The sequence below is a fragment of the Chondrus crispus genome, genomic scaffold (genome assembly GCF_000350225.1).
Source record: "Chondrus crispus Stackhouse genomic scaffold, scaffold_41, whole genome shotgun sequence".
NCBI classification, from domain to species: domain Eukaryota; phylum Rhodophyta; class Florideophyceae; order Gigartinales; family Gigartinaceae; genus Chondrus; species Chondrus crispus.
The window spans coordinates 286,214-304,727 of NW_005179300.1; the positions used below are offsets into that span (position 1 = coordinate 286,214).

Below are 18,514 nucleotides of genomic sequence, written 5' to 3' on the forward strand. Positions count from 1 at the left end.
CTCTAGAGCTTGCGGGGCGTCGCTGCACTGATCGCTGTTTGCAGACTTACCTGTCCCCAGCTACTATTTAAACATCACCTGCAGCGCTCGCCATGACAGGAAAGCCTGGGTCACTAAGGAGTAGTGAAACTTCATTCGCACCACGCGATCTACGTGACCGTCGCATGGCCAAACTTGCAAACAATTCGTACGTGCACTACCTTTCTCCCCTCATCCATTCGGTTCGTGATGATACAACAGAACTCGCACTGTCTTACGCCCACAAAGCTGGGCGCTTGATGAGACGTTCTTAACTTATGCTGTTTACCCGTCTGAAATTGAGATTGGAGGACATTCGTCGCTTGCATACGCTACAACTCGAAGCTAACAGATGATGCGTGATTTCTCCTTTTTCTTCATGCCATGTTTCAGCAGGATTAACAGTGAACGGACAGGAAAATAGCAAAAACGAGAAACCCTGCTCATCTTGAAGGCGGGGCGAGCGGCTTCCCACAGAATTGCGCAGTACAGTCAGCCAGCGTCTGATCAATAGTGTACAAGCTTTAATCCGCACTCTCGTAGATTTTCCCTTCGTAAAGTATCCCCACAGTAAATTATCACTCCCGGTTGTTCCCACGATGGGGTAATTGTAAGACTGGAACTAGAGCCGAGTTAGCAACTATTCTGCATCTGAAGGACCTTCGCCAACGAAGGTGCCATCGTAGTCACAATGCTACCGTCAGAATACTAGTCGCTAGTTGAGCCCAATCGCTGAAGCAATTTGAGGGATGTGTATCGAGTGGAGGCCGATGTACGTAGCGATACCCGCACCGAAGCCGGCGAGCGTCGGTAAGCTGATCTTCTTGGCGTACCACCCAAAGTCCACCCTTTCCATTCCCCTGTGGATTGTAAGATGAGTTGAAGATAGTTACATTGGAAGGAATACAAAATGAGATGGTGTTAGAAGTCCGAAGTCAAGATCGCAGGCATAGGGTTTGCTGGTAAAATTCAAGAAAGGCCGAACGTACATAAAGGCAACACCTGCCGCACTCCCAATGATCAAAATACTTCCTCCAGTGCCCGCGCAGAAGGCAATCAACTGCCACAGATCACTGTCTTGGGGAACCTGCTCGAGTGAGTACATTCCCATAGTAGCGGCAACGAGTGGCACATTGTCCACAACGGAACTCAACAATCCGATAGCGGTTGCGATCAATTCTCGGCTTGCAAAGTTGGCGTCCAAATAGTGAGCAAGGTCACTTAGAAGACCTGCTGATTCCAACCCGCCAACCGCAAGCAGAATTCCTAAGAAGAAAAGGACACCGGAAGTGTCTATTCTCTTCACCGCTGCTAGGCCTCGAAGTGATTCTCGGTTTTCTCCAGCGTGAAGGGCATCCGTCATTACCCATAGAGTACCCAGTCCAGAAAGCATCCCCAGATACGGCGGCAGCCCAGTGATGGACTTGAAAACCGGCACGGATATCAAAGCAGCAAGACCCGTCCAAAAGACGATTCTCGCACGCGGTGCTAGTTCCACGGCACCCTTGTCAGGTCTCTCAAATTCGCCTTCCCCGACCATTGGCGTGAAGAAGGCTAGAGAAGTCAACAGAGAAACGAAGGAGGGAATAAAAAGGTCGGTCATGGTCTTGAAGGCAGTGATATTGCCGTGCACCCAGAGTTGTGTCGTGGTGACATCACCAATTGGTGTCCAAGCGCCGCCCGCATTGGCTGCGACGACTACAACCGCACCATAGAGCCATCGGTCTTCCTCGTCCGCCACCAATTTGCGAAGAAGCGAAACGATGACGATGGTAGATGTGAGATTGTCAAGAACGGCACTTACGAAAAAAGTCAAGATACCAATTGTCCATAACAGCTTCTTTCTATTATTGGTGGTGATAAAATCGGTGACGACCTTGAAGCCTCTATGAGCATCAATGATCTCGACGATAGTCATTGCACCGATCAAGAAGAAGAGGATCTGGGAAATGTCGCCGAGCTGCTCAGAGAGGAGTTCCTTGACATGATGGGCGGCCTCCCCACCCCCCGAGTCAGTCATAAGCACGGTCCAGACGCCGACGCCCATGAGAAGGGCAACGCCTGTCTTGTCGAATGCAATAGCCTCCTCAAGGATGATACCGAGATATCCAAGGACAAAGATTCCCGTCATTGCCAACTGGAGATGGTCTTGGACCCAACTATGCTCTAAAAGAGCAGCGATGACGGCGACAATGACACCAACACCCCCAATTCGAATGGCGTCGGAGGGACCGAGATTGCTTTCTTCTTCATCTGCAACAATATCTTTCGCGGCATTGGGTCTGATCATGTCATGTGAAGCCTGAGCGGCCCGGAAAGGGTCCTCAATGCTTTCAATTGAGCTTGCTTCGTCGTCCGATAGTGGTTGGTCATTGGCTGTGACGTCGGGAACGCCATTAGCGATAGAAGGCTTGGAAGCCCTTTCCTTTTGATCTGGATTTGTGGTCATGGCAATTGCTGGTCTTGCACGACGGAAATAAATGTGCCGTTTCGGCGAGGTTTGGGCTAGAGCGGTGCCAACATAAGAGCGACCGAGCCTAGGCTTTCCGGCGAGGAAACCATGACTAACGAAAGCCATTGCTTGGTATTAGAGGATTATCCACACCCACAATTCGAAGAAGGAACGCGGAAAAGGATGGCGATAGGGGGGTGTATGTGGCGTTTTGGTGGGGTTTAGAGCAATTGGTCCTTGCTCTTGTTTTGATGAAATGAAGGGTCCCGATAGACGATGCGCAGTTGGACGGAGTCACAATCGTTATGCGAGGATGCGCTTGATACAAAGATAGGTGTATAGTCGGTATGGTTCGGAGGTCTCACAGCCTAGGCGTGTGGACGCCGGACGGGGGAATGTATAGAGACGTCCACAGGACGTCTCTATACAAACGATACGTCGATTGAGCGAAAGCATTTTTCATTGATCAACAGCCATCCTTCCTGTGTTTATCTCGTGGACACATGCCACAAAATTATCGGGAAAAAAGGCCAGCCGTGGCCCACAAAAAATTATTCATTTCAACATCAATAGTATAAAAGACCAATCACGGGCAGTTTCCACCTGAGACCATGTCAAGTCTATCGCGATGTCGGTGGAGAAACCCCAAGGGCTTTTGCAGTTCAGATGGTAAGGCGAAACGCCTCTCTTGGAAATGAAAGAGGCGCATCTGTGCATGAACTGCTGCCATGAGGAAGACACTTGGCTCCATAGGAATGATCTTGCAGTACAGGTGGACTACAATGCTCCTCATGGGGGCGGATCGGATAAAATTCTGAAAACAAGCAAAATGCCATAAGTTGTTTCAGAATTCAACAAAAATGGTCCGGAGTTGTCGCCCAACCAGAGACACGTGTGCATAACAGGGTGGACCGTTATACTACGAGAGAGCTAAATTTTCAAAATATTTTCTGCCTCAGTTACCTTCGCATATTAAGGAATTTCTTGTATCTCGCCTGAACATCTGAACGCCTTGCAGATATAATTCAGATTCAGTATGAGTGGCTTTCCATGATGAATGACAAAGTACCCTTGGTACTGTACCAAGGGTACTGTACATAGTATGTACAGTACCAAGGGTACTATGTACTACATACATGCCCTGCGGTGGTCCCGGATATTGTGCCACCGAAGACCAGCATCGACTGCGGGTGCTCGGTTCCACTGCTTTTACCTTCTGCTCTGTTTTGTAGTTGTTCACTTTGTCACGATTTGCTCGTTGCATTCCGGACTGCCCCAAGACTCATCAACTTGCGCCACCATCACAAATTTAACGACCGTTTCGTGAGCAGATCCCTTTTTTTACTTGAGAAAACAGGTACCCGCACTGCCGCCAAGTCCGCTCTTCGAATCAGTTTACACATTCGTATTCGAAGGGATGCCGAGTTGCCCCCAGGTGGATGATATTTACAGGGCCGAGTATCACATTCCCTTCGCACCTGGAGAGCGATTAGCATCAGCCGAGTTGAATCCAAAGTCCGTTTGAAGATGCATCAAACACGGTCTGCTACAATGCCTTCCGCCAAGACTATCACTCCACGTGCCAAGGCTTTCAGCGCAACCCAAGTCGACACACAGCTCGCATCCACAGTCGCCGGAATCGCCAGCAGGGTCTTGCTTCACCCCATCGACTGCGTCAAGACTCGCTATCAACATCTGCGCGGACGCCCGGGATGTGTTGACTCTAACGCTAATATCTTCAAATTCATTGCTAAGGAGGGCGTCCCCGGTCTCTATCGGGGGATTTTCAGTGCAATAGCGGGTGTGATCCCCTACTCTATGTGTACGTCAGCGTGTTATTTCCTTCCTTGGACAGACCTGCGAGTGTTCTCCACACTTTACGCAGCTCTCATCACTGACATGTTCTGAATTCGAGTTTCATCTCAGTATACATGCCTAGCTATGAACTTGCTCAATTTCAACTTGGCAAACGCCTTGGTTCGAAACAACTCTTGGGCTTTCGTCATATCCTAGCGGGGTCCATTGCGGGTCTCTGCGGTTCGATCGTGAAAGTCCCCATGGACGTTGTCAAGAAGCGACTGCAGGCAGGCTTGTACCCCAACATGTCCGTCGCATTAATTTCGATCGCCAATGAAAGCAACCGTCGCTTCCTTTTCAGTCCAATGCTGCAATTTTATGCAGGATGGAGAAGCTCTATTATTTATGATGTGCCCTACAATGCAGTGCAGTTCACTGTACTTGAAAACGTGAAACGTGAACTACGGAAAATGAGGGGAAAGGAACTCGGGAAACTGGACAACGTTCTGGTAGGAGCAATTACTGGAATGATTACATCTGTCCTCACAGAACCTGTACGTTTTACATTTATTAAGGTTATGTTCTATTTGCTCTCTACGTTTCCACTAACTGTAACCTTGATTTGTGTTCATGACCCACTCGGCCATGCCCACTCGGCCATGTGAAATTTTGCGACACTAGCTGGACGTTATCAAGACTCGAATGATGACGCAGAGGCTGCGGACGTCTTCACCGGGCGTCACTTTGTACAAAGGCTGGGTGCATTGCGTACAAACAATTGTCAAAGAAGAGGGCTCAATGGCATTGTGGAAGGGGACCTTGCCACGTTTAGTGTGGGTTGGGGCAAGTAGCGCAATATGGTATGGAACTTACCAAGCGGCACGACAATCGATGATGACCCGTAGGCAGAATGAGGTCAAAAAGCCCTCAACACAATCGCAACCTCGATAAAAGTCGTTAAAGGTTGTGTAGAGAGCAAGGGTACTGCAAGTTCCAAAACTACGCATGGGGGTTTGCCCAAACCCGCAGCTGGTATGTTAATATTGAAGAGTGAGCCGTATGAGAACACCATCAGTCTTGTGGCTTTCCTTTTTGAAATCAGCTTCTATACGCTTTCCCGTAGTCGCCTTGCATAGTACAGTAATCCCCGGCACAAGAATATCACTTTAAGAGAATATTCATTTTAAGGTTTACGCAACAAGAGTTTCACAAATAAATGTGAGAAATAGCGATATGATAGAGACTTATGAAAATGATGAATTTTAGAACAAGAGCAAGTGTAGACATTTGTTTACGCAAAATTCACTTGAATACGTACGTAGGAGTATAACTTAGACCCCTCTGCTCTGTGCGTCCTCAAAGAGCCGATCTCGAGACTCTCTGGCACGCACCATGGTGCTCGGGCGACAAAAAAGACCACACAAAGCAGGCGGTTTGCTCACGAATTGCGGGGTGGACTACTTTGCTACCTCGTCTGTTTTTCTGATAGTCTAAACTTTCCCATACGAAGCCCATGCTAAGCCAATGCATGCATGGCGATTTACCCATACTTGCACGAGCAGAAATTTCCCAAGTGTTTCCTATGCGGAGAAATGCGCCATGATTGCGTGGACGTGCATGGCCTGGTTCATGGGCTTGCATTGGTAATTTGCATGGGCTTTCATGGGTTTGCATTGGCCATGTGCATGGGATTGCATTGGGAATCTGCATGGGCTTGCATGGGATTTTCCATGGGCTTGTATTGGACACCTGTATGGGCTTGCATGGGATTTTGCATGGGATCGCATTGGGAATCTGCATGGGCTTGGAAGGGATTTTTGCACGGGTTTGCGTGGCCATCTGCATAGGCTTGCATTGGCCATATACATGGCCTTGCATGGGCTTTCTGCATGTACTTGATTTGGCTATTTGCATGGGCTTGCATTGACCTTTGCATAGGCTTGCATGGGTCTACTGGGCGGTTTTCTTTCGCTCTAGCCGTACAGGTTTCCTCTTTTAGTTTATGCTACGAGCATAAACTAATGGAGGAGACTTGCATAGTTTACAACACTACAATACAAGACCCGAACGTCGAGGCAAATCTTTTCGCGCTTGCAGCTGCTGGGGATGGTGGCGGTCGCGAGTGGAGCCCGCCGCCCGCTCCGCTAGTACACTTTTTTGGCAGGCGGTGTCGTGTGCTTCTGGCTATGCAGCGCCGTTCGCGGTCTCTCGCAAAGCGCTAAGAGTGGCCGGCCGGAGCGGGGCCGGACAGCTGTGGGCGGCATCATGCACTATAATGGTGCACGGCGCATCCCAAGATCGTTCCAATGCTGACATGCTAGTGGCGCACCAGCAAAGCCTTTGTTGCGTCAAGTCAAGTCGAATTGAACTATTGAGTCGGAGAAACTTTGTTCGTGCCTTCCATGACTCTCTGCGTCGGCCACGAAGACACTCCATGGAGTGTCTTCGTGGCCGACAACTGTGCACAGTTGTAGCAGCAGGGGGCTACGCGAAATGCAAAGCAAACGTCAAATCGCGAAAATTTCGACGAACATAGAACTTCCTTGTGGTTGTCGATAGGCGTACTAAAAGAGTCAGTAAAGAGTAGGGTACACTTGTGAGACGTGCAAAGAGTCCGCCAGATGGAGACCTCACTTACCTTTCATCCAGTACGCAGTCCAGCAGACACACAATCGTGTATTCCTCACCGTGACGGTTGCAAGCAGTGCATGACTAAATGAGATTGTGTTCACACACTGGCAGTCTGTCAGCAAGGACCTGGGCCGACGCCGTAAGTTGAACAAAGACTCTCTCGTAGTGGAAAGATCGATTTGTACGTACCGTGAGTTGTAACAACTGGCTATGCATTCTGAGAACGAAACACCAAACTTCGAGAGTCTCACACTTTAGCATTGACCGTTAGCAAGGAATCATATGTAGTCAGCATAATGAAAGCACTTGATCGCTAAAGCAATTTTGAAATGAATGCTGCGAGAGTACGGGAGAGTCCGCTTCGAGTCATCTAGATTGTAGCAGCTCGAACCATGTGTAGATATTCTAACTCCAAGTCCATAGCATAATCAAATGCCTCAACGTCCGGGGGCGCTGGATAGCTGATTCCACTTGCAGTGGCCAGTCGACGGAGCGTCGCAGGATTGCACAGCTTGATACATACTAACTTGATATGTTTTGTTGTGCGCCTCTACGCCACGTACACGGCTGTCTATTACACAGCTGAGCGTGTAGCGTAGAGGCGCGAAAGAGACTGCATCCCATGCAGCCTTATTGGGCTTGGTAGTGCCTCACGGACGGTTTGTTCGTATCGTACGAACACTGACGTCCGAGTACCTGTTCGTCTCTGTATGCTTGGCGAAGTCGCTTCAGGGGCCCATGCGTCATCCTCACAAGCCAAAAGCGTAAACCGATCGCGCTGGCACTAGCGCTGTCGGCCGTGCAACGCAAAGCTCGCGTGGGATGGCGACCAGCCGCCGGGCGATTTCAATAATACCCTTGAATGAAAACATTTTCGGCAGATTACTGGGCCAATCAAAAGGCACCCCTCCCACGTTGTGGACCTCAAGCAGATCATGATGCTCTTGCTCAGTTTTTTTGCCACTCACCGGCAAGCCCATGTGGAAGAGCATCAACAGCAGGGCCAGCTTCTTCACGAAACTTGTGCCTGCGCCATGCACCACGTTTCTGTTTGTTGCCCGTACTGCAGAGAAAGTTTCCCAAGGCAGGCCTACCTAGGAGCCCACAAGAAAAAATGCAAGCAGGCAGCAGTAGATGAAGCTGAGGCACAAGAGGCTGACGCTTCTGACTCACCGCCACCCGTGAAGTCTCGTCGTTTGCGTGGGGGCTTCCAACTCACCGGTCGTGCCTTGCAAGAGCGGTATGAGGATAGGATCCGACTGGCAGCGCAAGATTCGAATGTTATCCTGCCAGCCGCCGGCCTTAGCAAAACTTTTTCGCCCCATTTCGCACTGGATGCAACAGGGCAGGATGAACGACAGGCAGAGGCAACCGCAGCTGATACGTCAGGTGTAGAGGAGTCGCAAGCTGAGGATGCGACGAAGGAAGAGGTGGTTCACGCACTGCGAAATGTGGTGCTGGAGATCTGCGACAAAGGTGGTGATCGACAGGCGAACACAATCATCAATCTCCTCCAACATCAGTCATTTGATGCAAGCTTACTCAGGATCGGCTTCGAATCTATTCAGGAAATGCGCCAGAAAGCAGAATAGGACGCTAAATGCTGGCTCGCGGATCTGAACTTCAAGCAGCAGACCATCTACGACCCCAAGAACTGCAACGTGTATGGAGTTGGCTGGTTCCGCTCGCCAGTCGATTCTCTCAAGCGCCAATTTGCAAAAGCTCAGTCACACCAGCTCTTCTTCGATCCATTCATAGAAATGAACCGCGCCAATGTAAGAGTTTACAATCACACGATGGGCTGCGCTCTTATAGAAAACGTGGTTCCTCTGATAAAGGACTTCATCATCAGTGGCGATGGCGGTCGATTCTGGATTGATAATTACAGCTTCGTCGGAGCGATTCAAGCTTACTCAGACAAATCGTGCCAGACTTTGAAAGTCGGATCTCACTCCTTCCTGCCTTTGCATATCTGCTCTCTGAACATGACTCAGACGATCCGACAGGAGCTCATCTCCAACGGCGACACTATCGTTGCGTACTTTCCAGTTGAATTCGTGCGGGCTGCAATTAATGTTGCCAACTCTACCGGCGATGACGAGGAATATTGGTGCCGCGAGGAAGAGGAACAGACTTTTGTAATGCCAGAAAGAGTTTCAGTCCAAGAGCGGCGATTATCGAAGAGCCGTGTATTTCAGGCATCAATCAAGGAGGCCTTGCTTCCGCTTTGGGATGTATCGCGCACTGGAATAATCGTAGCAGATGGAGAGGGAAATGTCCGAAAATGCCACCCTGTTCTAACCTCATATGTTGCGGATATGCCCGAAGCATTGGACGTGGGGGGCACGGTGCACGGGCACTGGGGGGTACACTGCGAAGCTCGATCTTGCCTCGGAAGAGCCTTGCATTCCACGTAATATCTTGGACACTGTGCAGCGATTGAATAAATTCGAAGTCGCTGAGCAGGCTTGTGATACGGCGAGAAAGAAGTCTCTACAAGAAAACATGAGACTGGTGGGCGTGACGACGGTTCGCCCTGCCCTTTTGAAGTGGCCGTTCATGGATCTAACCGAAGAACTGGCACTGCCGAGACTGCTGCGTTTTAAAACATTGCATAATTTTTTCCTGGGTTTATCGCGGACTCTTAAGGTCTGTGCGAGCGAAATGTTGAAAGATCCATTGCTAAGCACGACAGAGCTGCTGAATTCCAAAGGAGGTCCAAGAAAGCTCAAGTCGGCTAGAGTCGAGGTATTGAAAAGATGTAACGCGTTTCTAAAGCGTATTCAGGCAGAATCGCCCTGCGTGGGGCTTAAGTTTGATTTCACGAAGTCCGGGACAAACGATGAGCTCTCTGGGTTCTTCACATCAACAGGGGTAGTTGCCATGCTTGAGGCCAAAGACCTCGCCGGCATTGATCAAGTCATGCCATTCGTCTTTGCTCTGTTGGACAGGCTTTGTGGCACTATTAATAAGTCTCCTTTGACGACTGTTTGCGTCCTTTACCATGAACTGGTGGCTACAGCTACCTCCCGCTTCTCGGAGCCTGGCTTCACCGCAGTTGAGCTCGACGCGCTCGCCGACCAGATCTCAAATTTCCAGGACAAAGCAATCGAGGTGTTTGGCAAGTACCAGGCAAGTGGTATGGCATTTCCGAAATTCCATGCTCTTCGACACCTTGTCTCAGACATCAAGATGTGTGGGAGCTTATCAAACTAAAGCGCGGACTCGTACGAGGCAAGCCACAAACTGTTTAAGACAGCATATGACAAGACTTCGAAACGCAAAGACACCAGGCAGGAAGAGGCAATGCGGCGCTTGGTGCTTGCTCAAGGAGCTCAAGAGGCCAGTGCGAGGTCGATGAGCACCCGGATGCTTCCGCTCAGGGAGGAAGTCATCGCCAAGCTAATGGGTAAGCGCAGAAGGACGGAATCACTCACAAAGATCAAACAGGAGATGGTGCGTGAGGACGCTGCAGGCTTGTCTGGTGAGGGCGGCACAATGATGTGGGCAGAGATTCATGCACATGCAGGTTCATGCGGCAGCCTTCTCCAGCACTCAGGCGAGCTAGGACCCAACATTGCGGTGCAAGAACTTTGCGAAGATGTCGGAGGTCCCGGACGTTTGCAGTGGTATATTGATTCAATCCATGCGCAGCACAGGCCACTGGCTGACTCTGTTGTGCGAAGACCCGCTACTGCATCTGTTGCTGGCCTCCCGTGCCCAACGTTAAAGGGCTGTGAGGCGCCTGAGAGCGGCGCTGGCGACTTTGAGATTTTAACTATGGACAATGGAGACAGAGAGATGCAGCGTGCCGTCTCGTCACACAGCTACTACAGCAGCAAAGTAGCGAGACAGGATAATGTCATGATTGAGGAGAGTGGCGACGATCCGCCGGGAGGCACTGGCGGAATTGTGCCTCGAAAGGTCTACATTGCGAAAGTACTGGCTTTTATCGCTATCAAAATCCCGCGACGGGGTCACCTCCTGGCTGAGGCATCTGTGAAGAGAGATGACATCGAGATTTGTTTCATTCGGTACTACGATCGTGTTCACGGGGACGAAATCGACGCGGTTGACCGCGCCTTGAACTGCGTGAAACTTCGTTGGGCTGTGAGGGGAGAAGATGAAACTGTTTCTCCAGGAGCACCTGCGTGCGAAGCTGAAACGTCTACGGAAATGACAAATCTCGCTTACATTGATGTGCAATATGTCGGCTCAATCCGCGGCTTGCTTCACGTCGTTCGTTGCGATGATGAGTTGGGAGGCACGAGGTCGCAACCATCCCTCATCCGCAGTGGATGGGAGACGCATCGATTCTACATCAACCGATTTAAGCAGCCAATGCGTAAGATGAGGTACTCCACTGCAGACCAGCATGATCACAGACCTCACGACCCGTAATGCTCCTTCTACTTAATCGCAGCCTTAGCACTGCAATGGGAACCGCTGGGACAACTCTGAGAATACGGACCGCTCGTCAAAATCTTGAAAAGACACTGACTGAGTCAATCGAGACAAAGAGCGTCCCACAATGGCGATCGTGATAAAGTGTTTTCATGCCTCCCCGCTCAAGAGAGCTGATGTAATCAGGATGCAAGATTCTTCAGAAAGCAAAATGCGTGGCAGTTGCAAAAATCATACACACATGCACCTGCGTACACGTGAGCAGCCATAAACATTTGCCCAACTGTCCTCAAGCTGCACACACAATCCCATTCCCTATCGCATTGCCTTTCTCGCTGTGACGTTCTACGCAATAACAACTGTACCACTTGTAAAAGCTCGGTCAACATCGCTCCGCGGCACATCCACAGAAGCCTCAACAAACCATTCCCGATTCCCGCATCGCCTCCCTCCTTCTTTGGTCTTACTCAGCGCCAGCAAACCATGGCCCCCGCGCACCCCTCCTCTCTCTCCCCCTCCTGAAACGCACCATGTCTGGTCTCCCCAATCGCAGCGAGAAACCCCGAAACCCCCCCGTTCCACACTCATCCTACTGTTGCTTGGTACAGTACTATCATTCGTGCCAGATGCGAAATGCTACCAGTATACACACGCCCTCAATTCCTCTAGATCAGCGCCGCATGTATTTCTCCCGTCTTTCTCGACCCACACGTCGCGCCTGGACGCCATCCGATAGACTCGCAGGAAAAATTGGAAGGGCTGAAAAAGTTGTTGTCTCTATCCCGCATGTGAACCGGGCGAACTTGGATCGCATTCACTCAGCGCCGTCGCGCAGCTCTTTGTAGGCTTGTCTCGCCTTCCTCTGACGTGCCGACGCGCTCGTCGCGTGCAGCAATGGTCGTCGACTACAGAAGGGCTTCAAATAAAACTTTCAACTTTACTAGCGTAAATTTGACTATAATGTTTCGCAATTAAACTATCGCTACATAATTCTGTAACGGTCATGAGCAATTTACTCCAGCAAAAATTTACTGCCGGCGTAAAGCTTGAGTTAGTGCCTCAGGCAGGCGCAATTTTCTGCGGTGGAGTAGTCTGGCGAGGACGAGTACGTACGCAGCTTCACCAATTCTCCTGAGGTCTGAACCTCAGGTCCGTCGGCGCACCACTGTTTAGGCCTGCCTGATGACTGTGGGCCACCGGTGGGGGAGGCTGGATGAGGAACCGGAGTCACCGGTCCGCAGAAGCAAGCGATTGCGGCGTGGCCTCGCTTCCGAGACCAGAACCGTGGCTGATTGCGGCCTTCCCTCAGTGGCTCGTAAAAGGAAAAGAGCCAACCGCGGAAGCCACGGAATCTCAAGCCATGAGCCCGAGAGCAGGGAGGAAGATGGTAGCGCTCTCGACTTGAGCGCGGCGATCCCGACGTGGCTAGACAGTGAAATCGGGCCTCTGGCCACCAACGTGGCACTACACTCGCATTCTACGGTCCCCAACCTCAGTCGCGCTACAGATGTCCTTCCCCCGGACCGAAGTTCTTCGCCCCCCGCTGTTGTCGCCGGAGCGTCGACTGGCGACACGGCCGCGGGTGTCGACGCAGCTGTACTGCAGCGGCAGATCGCATCACTGCTCAACCGTGAGAGAGCGAGGGCTGATGAGCAACACATTTATATGCAGACAATGCAAGAAGTGAAAAAGCTACAAGGTGATAAGATCAATTCGTTAATGATCGAGGTTGCTCGGCTGAATGCGCAGGTGATGGAGCTCTCGCATGCCAAGGATGCGCTGGAGGTCCTGGTTGCAGGTTCATCTCGTGGAGGACGCCAGGCTGCCGCCGCTGCCAAGCGCGCAGTCATTGCGACCAAGAAGAAGCGTCAAAAGGACGAGGCATTCCTTGACACAATCACCCCGCTTCAACGCGACCTTGTCGTGGTGATGAAATATGCCTCTGATGACATTGCGCGTCGTTGCATGCGCAACTTTACTCCGATGGAGCAGTCGCCAAGAATTGCGGACTATCGATGGGTTCCCTCGCCTCTGAAGATCGCTGAAGGCGATGGGATCGGACCGCTGGGAGGCGGCACTCGAGCGGCGGTACCACCACTCGATGTGGCGAAGCTAGGCATTACAAACGGCGCACTTCTACCGCCGCAATTGTCTCCTACCATTCTGGCTCGCACTGCATACAAGATGGCTCTCGAAAGCGGATCGCTTACCAGTGCTCTGAGAGCAGCATCCAAGGAGGATATTTCGGGCGCATGCATCTTCAATGGCATTCAAGGGGCATCTAAGCTCTCTGCGGAGGTGGCTGACAAGGCGTCGTCATATATGTCCAGCCTCAAGCGAACGGTTTGGACCAGGGTGGCCAAGGTGTGGGACGTCAGTTGTATTCCGGTTCAAAACAAGCTGAAGAGTGCCTCAGTCGACTACATCATTCATGCTCTGAACAATGCTGCTGGCGAAGACGTGAAAAATATGGGAATTGCGTTTGCAGATGATGACAGCGGCGGGATCGACAAAATTATGCGAGCATGTATTGACTGTATTACCTCTGGTAGCCTAGACCACTGGCGTACAGTGGTGCCGCCTGGGCATTCAGAGAGCGATAATATTGGAGAGAGTGGCGTTGACATCTTTTTCGTTTTTGACACCGCTCGGGATATTTACAAGGAGTGGGCTGGACTACGATTGGGAAAAGAGCGCCTCAGGGCTGGCGTAGCATCAATTTTGACGCTCGCCCGCCTCGATGCCTGGATCGCGACGCGCTGCGTAATGCAGGTGGCACTGGCGAGGACAGCGCTGGGCATTGCGACAAAATTATGCGACGATGGTGCAGAGGAGAGCGATATACACTCTGCGTTGCTGAAGGTTCTGAGCAAAGGTGGAGTTTCGCACGCCATGTTCACTGACGTGCTTTCACATTTGTTACCGAAAGCAACGCTGGGTATTCACGAAACGTTGCGCGAAATAGTTGAGAGGGTTGCTCCAGAAGAGCTGGAGAAGACTCTGATCTCTGATGCCAGCGGGGAGACTTTTGAGCATGCAAACGATACGAGGGAGATAACCTTTTCGTACGTCTGCCCGTATTCGATAAAGGAGGGCAAGGACTGCGACCGCGTCGTTCTCAGACCTTCAGCATTCAAAAAATATGTCTGCGATTGGATCGGAGATGTGTGCGATGGCTTTGTGGGCGTTAGCGAGCTCACGTCTTCCCAGTTTGATCCGATACGTTTCGACGGCGAGGGGTAGTACTCAAACCTGGAGGCTTGTAATAGAACGTAAATACTAGTGCTATACCAAAAAGGTTCGAATAGTACACAACAATGAATTCCCGGCGATCCGTCCGTCTGTGCCTCCCCCGAACAACCAAGCATTTCTTGCGCTAGCATGTTCAACGTAAATTGCGCCGCGCCCCACATCCCGCACTCTAAGAACGAACAGCAGACGAGGGCAGTGACGGTGTCTTCTCATACCTTAGACGACGTCGAAGCCGCACAGCATGACCTGGACGACGCAGATGAGCATGGTGCCCAGCTTGCCCACATCGCGAATCGTAAAAAAAATCGCCACCGAAGCTCAAAGTATTGTTGAAGGTCGCTCTCTGTGCGTGGGAATGCTAGCGGCTACAGGCACGATTGTGCAACAGTGCAGGCGGATGATTTAAAAAAATCCAGCATGTCGTAATTGTTTGTAACATATATCGAAAAACAGGTTGACGTTTTCGGTTGGCAGGTAGTCGGGGTCGGACACCTCTTTCGTTTCCCACACCCGAGCTCGCCACTGCTCATATATCACCATGCTCGACGCTCCGATGTTCCCTAATGCCGACACGCCTTCCATTGCCACAGCTACTCAGCACACACAAGTGTCAAGGTACTCCCAAGAATGATCGATTCGAGCCTTTTCTGGCAGCTCATCGTCGTACAGCCATAGAACTTGACTACGTTGACCAAAGAAGAAGCACGATGAAAACGTTCAGTTCCGTGAACGAATGAAATACTACGTTAAGATGATCAAACGTGGCACGAGCTACAGAGAAGATCTTCTTATCAAACTTCACAGCAGTCGGAAGAAAATGGTCAAGCCAACTTCAGGAGGTTCTTGAGTTCAATTTCATTGGGGAAGTCGACGGGAGGTTTTCCAACACTGCGGTTAAGCAGAGAGATAAGTACGCATCAAAAAGTAGATGGAGAGAGGGATCGAACTGAGGACCTACGTGCGATTGGGGATCACGGTCCTATCGCCGCGATGGTGAGCCTCGGCACACCACTGGAGAAGGGGGCAGACGGGGTCGACATGAATGCAGTCCGTGCTGCATAGTTGTACGAAAACGCGATCGACAAGAATGACGTCAGCGCGATGGTCGCTCTCGGCTTGCTGTTGTAAAAGAGCGCAGAGGGGGTCGATAGGAACGCGGCTTGCGCCGTGTAGTTGTACGAACGTGCGATCGAAGTAGACCTGTGTGTCGACGCGATATACAAGCTTGGCAACGTAATGAGGGATGGGAACGACGGAGTTGGGAAGGATGGAGCGCGGGCTGTCAAACTATAGAGGAGGGCGATTGAGGAACAAGATCATGTCCATTCTATATTCAATTTCGGCACGCTGCTGGTATATGATGTGGAGGGATTCGAGAGAAACACGGCATAGACAAGTTCGAGCGTGCGATCGAGAAGGGTAATGATGTCGCTTCGATGGTCAATCTCGGTCTCTTCCTTCACAAGGGCACTGAGGGAGTCGAGACGAACGCGGTTAACGCTGTACGAATGGGAGATGGTGCATCTCGGCCTCCTACTGCAGGACGGCGCGGGGGGTCGTGAAGAACGGGGTTCGCGCCTCAGAGCTGTACGAGCTTGCGATTGACAGGAGGGACGATGTGCATGCATGGGACAATCTTGGTCTGCTGCTACACCACGGCACGGAAGGAGTGGAAATGGACGAGGTCCGCGCTCTGGAGCTGTACGAGCGTGCGCAGCGGTAACACTAAGTTGAATCTGGCTCTCCTCCTGACGGATGGAGGAGATGGGGTTGCAGAACGCTGCGCGGGCTGCGAAGCTGCTTGAGGATGCGATTGAGGAAGACGGTATGATGCATCTTGGCACGCTGATGCAGCACGGGGCGGACGGGGTGGGCCGTAACATAGAGCAGGCGGCATGGCTGTATACCATGGCGATTGAAAAAGACGGAACAACAGAGTGGCTCTGCGTTGTTGCGGGCGCTGGTGGCTCAGGCGGTATGGAGAATTACGAGTCTCAGATTATTCACGACGTGCTCGACTTGGACGAGACCGATGTCCGAAATCTCATGCGTCCCAGAGTTGACGCCGTTGCTTTTACGGTTACCAGCACTTTGACTGAGCTGCTGGAATAAGATTTTGAGTCTCACTACTGACGGATGCCTGTTTTCGAGGATAAGATTGATAATATTGTGGGGGTGGCAATGTTAAAATTTCTGTTACGCAACTGGCGAGGTGGGCTACGCGATGCGGTGGGGAAGCATGTTTCTTTTCAATCGGATGTTGAAGGGGAAGCATTTCGGGGTGAATTATCGGTAGAGCTATCGGACGTTCGTGGGAAAGTTGCTCAGGTGCAACCTGCACCAATTTTACGACGGGAACAGGGCAGAGTGACACTGAGAGGATGCGGGGGATTTATCGGCGGTACGACGAGGTGATCAACCTGTATGACGCTGGGGAGCTAATGCGCTGGATCGGGAGGTACTTGCGGAGGGAGAACGTGTCGGCGAAGAGCAGGGACGGGATGGAGGGCGAGCTGGACGAGAGGCAGCTGTACGAAGGGCTCATGGAGCGCGGGAGGGTCGGCGGAGACAAGAGGTCGACGGCGTTGCGCGCCACCAACCGGGCGTGCGTCTCGATGACGACGTGAGGGATGAGCGCGCGATCTGGCGGTGCAGATCGGCTGTCCTATCAGCTCCCCTGCACTTTGTGCACGAGCCAGCCTCTTCTCCGCGATCAACTTTGCCGGCGCGACGGCAGCGGCGCGCGTGTGGGGCAGGCGCACCGCGGGCGTGTGGCACGTCTGCGCGGACGACGGAGTCTTGGGCGCAGCTGTCGCTGTGCGGGTGGAGACGCTTCTGCAGCGCGAGCTGACGTCCGGAAGTGGTGGAAAGCGGAACAGGAGGTTACGAAGAGGGAGGAGGCTGGGCTGCAGGAGTTGCAGCGCCCCCTGTTGGCAGAGGAGCGTCGGATATTAAATGCTGGGGCGGGCAATGCCTCGACTGCAGCCACGTGTAAAATTGCGCAGGGGAGGAATTTTATTGAATTGCAAGGGTGGGCGGTGGGCCGATACAGAAAATTTCATTTATTTCTCTAACATTATACTCTGTCTTTATTTTCACTAATCAAGGGGGGGCCGATGCACAGGGGGGCCGATACTGTAGCACGTAATCGTCGGATATAAATTGGTTGGAAATTTACTTCTGGCACCGCCAGAAAGGTCGGTAGTCGTGCGCACGCAAAGGCGGGGCGATGGAGAAGGGGTTTCAGCAGGGGTGGTGTGCTTCGGTACCACTCCCCTGCTACCCTTTTCTTTTGGTCGCGAGTTCAATTCTGCATGAATACTGATAATAAATAAATAATTTGTTGAATTTTAAATAATGTTTAGATTAATACATAATTTGTAGATTTACACAATTTTAATTTTTTGGCAGTGTCCCGCTGCCCAATCTCATGAAGATTCGAACGTTGAGACGTTCTTCGGGCAGTACACGGATCAAGAAAACGGACTTAGCAGTGAGCGGAGCAGCTCAAGACCCAACGATCGATTTTACAAGTCTGCGGACAATGCGGCTGCGAAAGGTGCGTCAACCAAGTCTTCTCGAAACGGTGCGCAAGCTGAGACTTCCTTCGTACTGTAGACTACCCCCTTTTCACGACAAAACGGAAATTCTGGGTTGGTTCATCCCGCACGAACTCCAAACACTCTCAAAACGCGCCTGGGTTTAAACAAAATTACCATTCACTAGTGTAGTCCTCAGAAATTACTCAACATCATGTTGAGTAATTTCATGTCATGATGACTCTTCGACGGGACTTCTAAAGAACTGTCAACGGGGGACCGACGAGTACTCCATGTACGGCAAGGGTGCTGGGATAGCGGTTGTAGATACTGACTGCACTGAGGGTTGCGGCGCAGCATCAGATCAGATATCGATAAAACGGATTGTATCGCACTTTCGGGCCAAAACTAAAACTTGGAT

General features: G+C 51.4%; 4 protein-coding genes; 3 read left to right on the forward strand and 1 right to left on the reverse strand.

Annotated features, from left to right (window-relative positions):
• Nucleotides 1-289: 289 nt before the first annotated feature.
• On the reverse strand, nucleotides 290-2,721 carry CHC_T00006449001 (hypothetical protein). XM_005718492.1 is given in 4 exon segments: nucleotides 290-733; nucleotides 734-878; nucleotides 1,008-2,596; nucleotides 2,597-2,721. 2 exon segments carry the CDS (start codon nucleotides 2,594-2,596, stop codon nucleotides 734-736), a joined length of 1,734 nt encoding a protein of 577 aa, XP_005718549.1. The 5' UTR covers nucleotides 2,597-2,721; the 3' UTR covers nucleotides 290-733.
• Nucleotides 2,722-3,593: 872 nt separating this feature from the next.
• CHC_T00006450001 (hypothetical protein) lies at nucleotides 3,594-5,330 on the forward strand. XM_005718493.1 is given in 4 exon segments: nucleotides 3,594-3,793; nucleotides 4,386-4,821; nucleotides 4,949-5,218; nucleotides 5,219-5,330. 3 exon segments carry the CDS (start codon nucleotides 3,594-3,596, stop codon nucleotides 5,216-5,218), a joined length of 906 nt encoding a protein of 301 aa, XP_005718550.1. The 3' UTR covers nucleotides 5,219-5,330.
• An 8,489-nt stretch (nucleotides 5,331-13,819) lies between these two features.
• Nucleotides 13,820-14,545, forward strand: CHC_T00006451001 (hypothetical protein). Its single transcript, XM_005718494.1, has one exon. It carries the CDS (start codon nucleotides 13,820-13,822, stop codon nucleotides 14,543-14,545), a length of 726 nt encoding a protein of 241 aa, XP_005718551.1.
• Nucleotides 14,546-14,819: 274 nt separating this feature from the next.
• Nucleotides 14,820-14,960, forward strand: CHC_T00006452001 (hypothetical protein). The gene has a single exon (XM_005718495.1). It carries the CDS (start codon nucleotides 14,820-14,822, stop codon nucleotides 14,958-14,960), a length of 141 nt encoding a protein of 46 aa, XP_005718552.1.
• Nucleotides 14,961-18,514: the final 3,554 nt, after the last annotated feature.

Coding starts and splice junctions, on each gene's coding strand:
- CHC_T00006449001 (XM_005718492.1), bottom strand. CDS start 2,596: ATGGCTTTCGTTAGTCATGGTTTCCTCGCCGGAAAGCCTAGGCTCGGT. Junction 879..1,007: donor GCGGCAGGTGTTGCCTTTAT/GTACGTTCGGCC, acceptor TACAATCCACAG/GGGAATGGAAAGGGTGGACT.
- CHC_T00006450001 (XM_005718493.1), top strand. CDS start 3,594: ATGTACTACATACATGCCCTGCGGTGGTCCCGGATATTGTGCCACCGA. Junction 3,794..4,385: donor ACAAATTTAACGACCGTTTC/GTGAGCAGATCC, acceptor TCTGAATTCGAG/TTTCATCTCAGTATACATGC. Junction 4,822..4,948: donor CATCTGTCCTCACAGAACCT/GTACGTTTTACA, acceptor TTGCGACACTAG/CTGGACGTTATCAAGACTCG.
- CHC_T00006451001 (XM_005718494.1), top strand. CDS start 13,820: ATGCGAGCATGTATTGACTGTATTACCTCTGGTAGCCTAGACCACTGG.
- CHC_T00006452001 (XM_005718495.1), top strand. CDS start 14,820: ATGGTGCCCAGCTTGCCCACATCGCGAATCGTAAAAAAAATCGCCACC.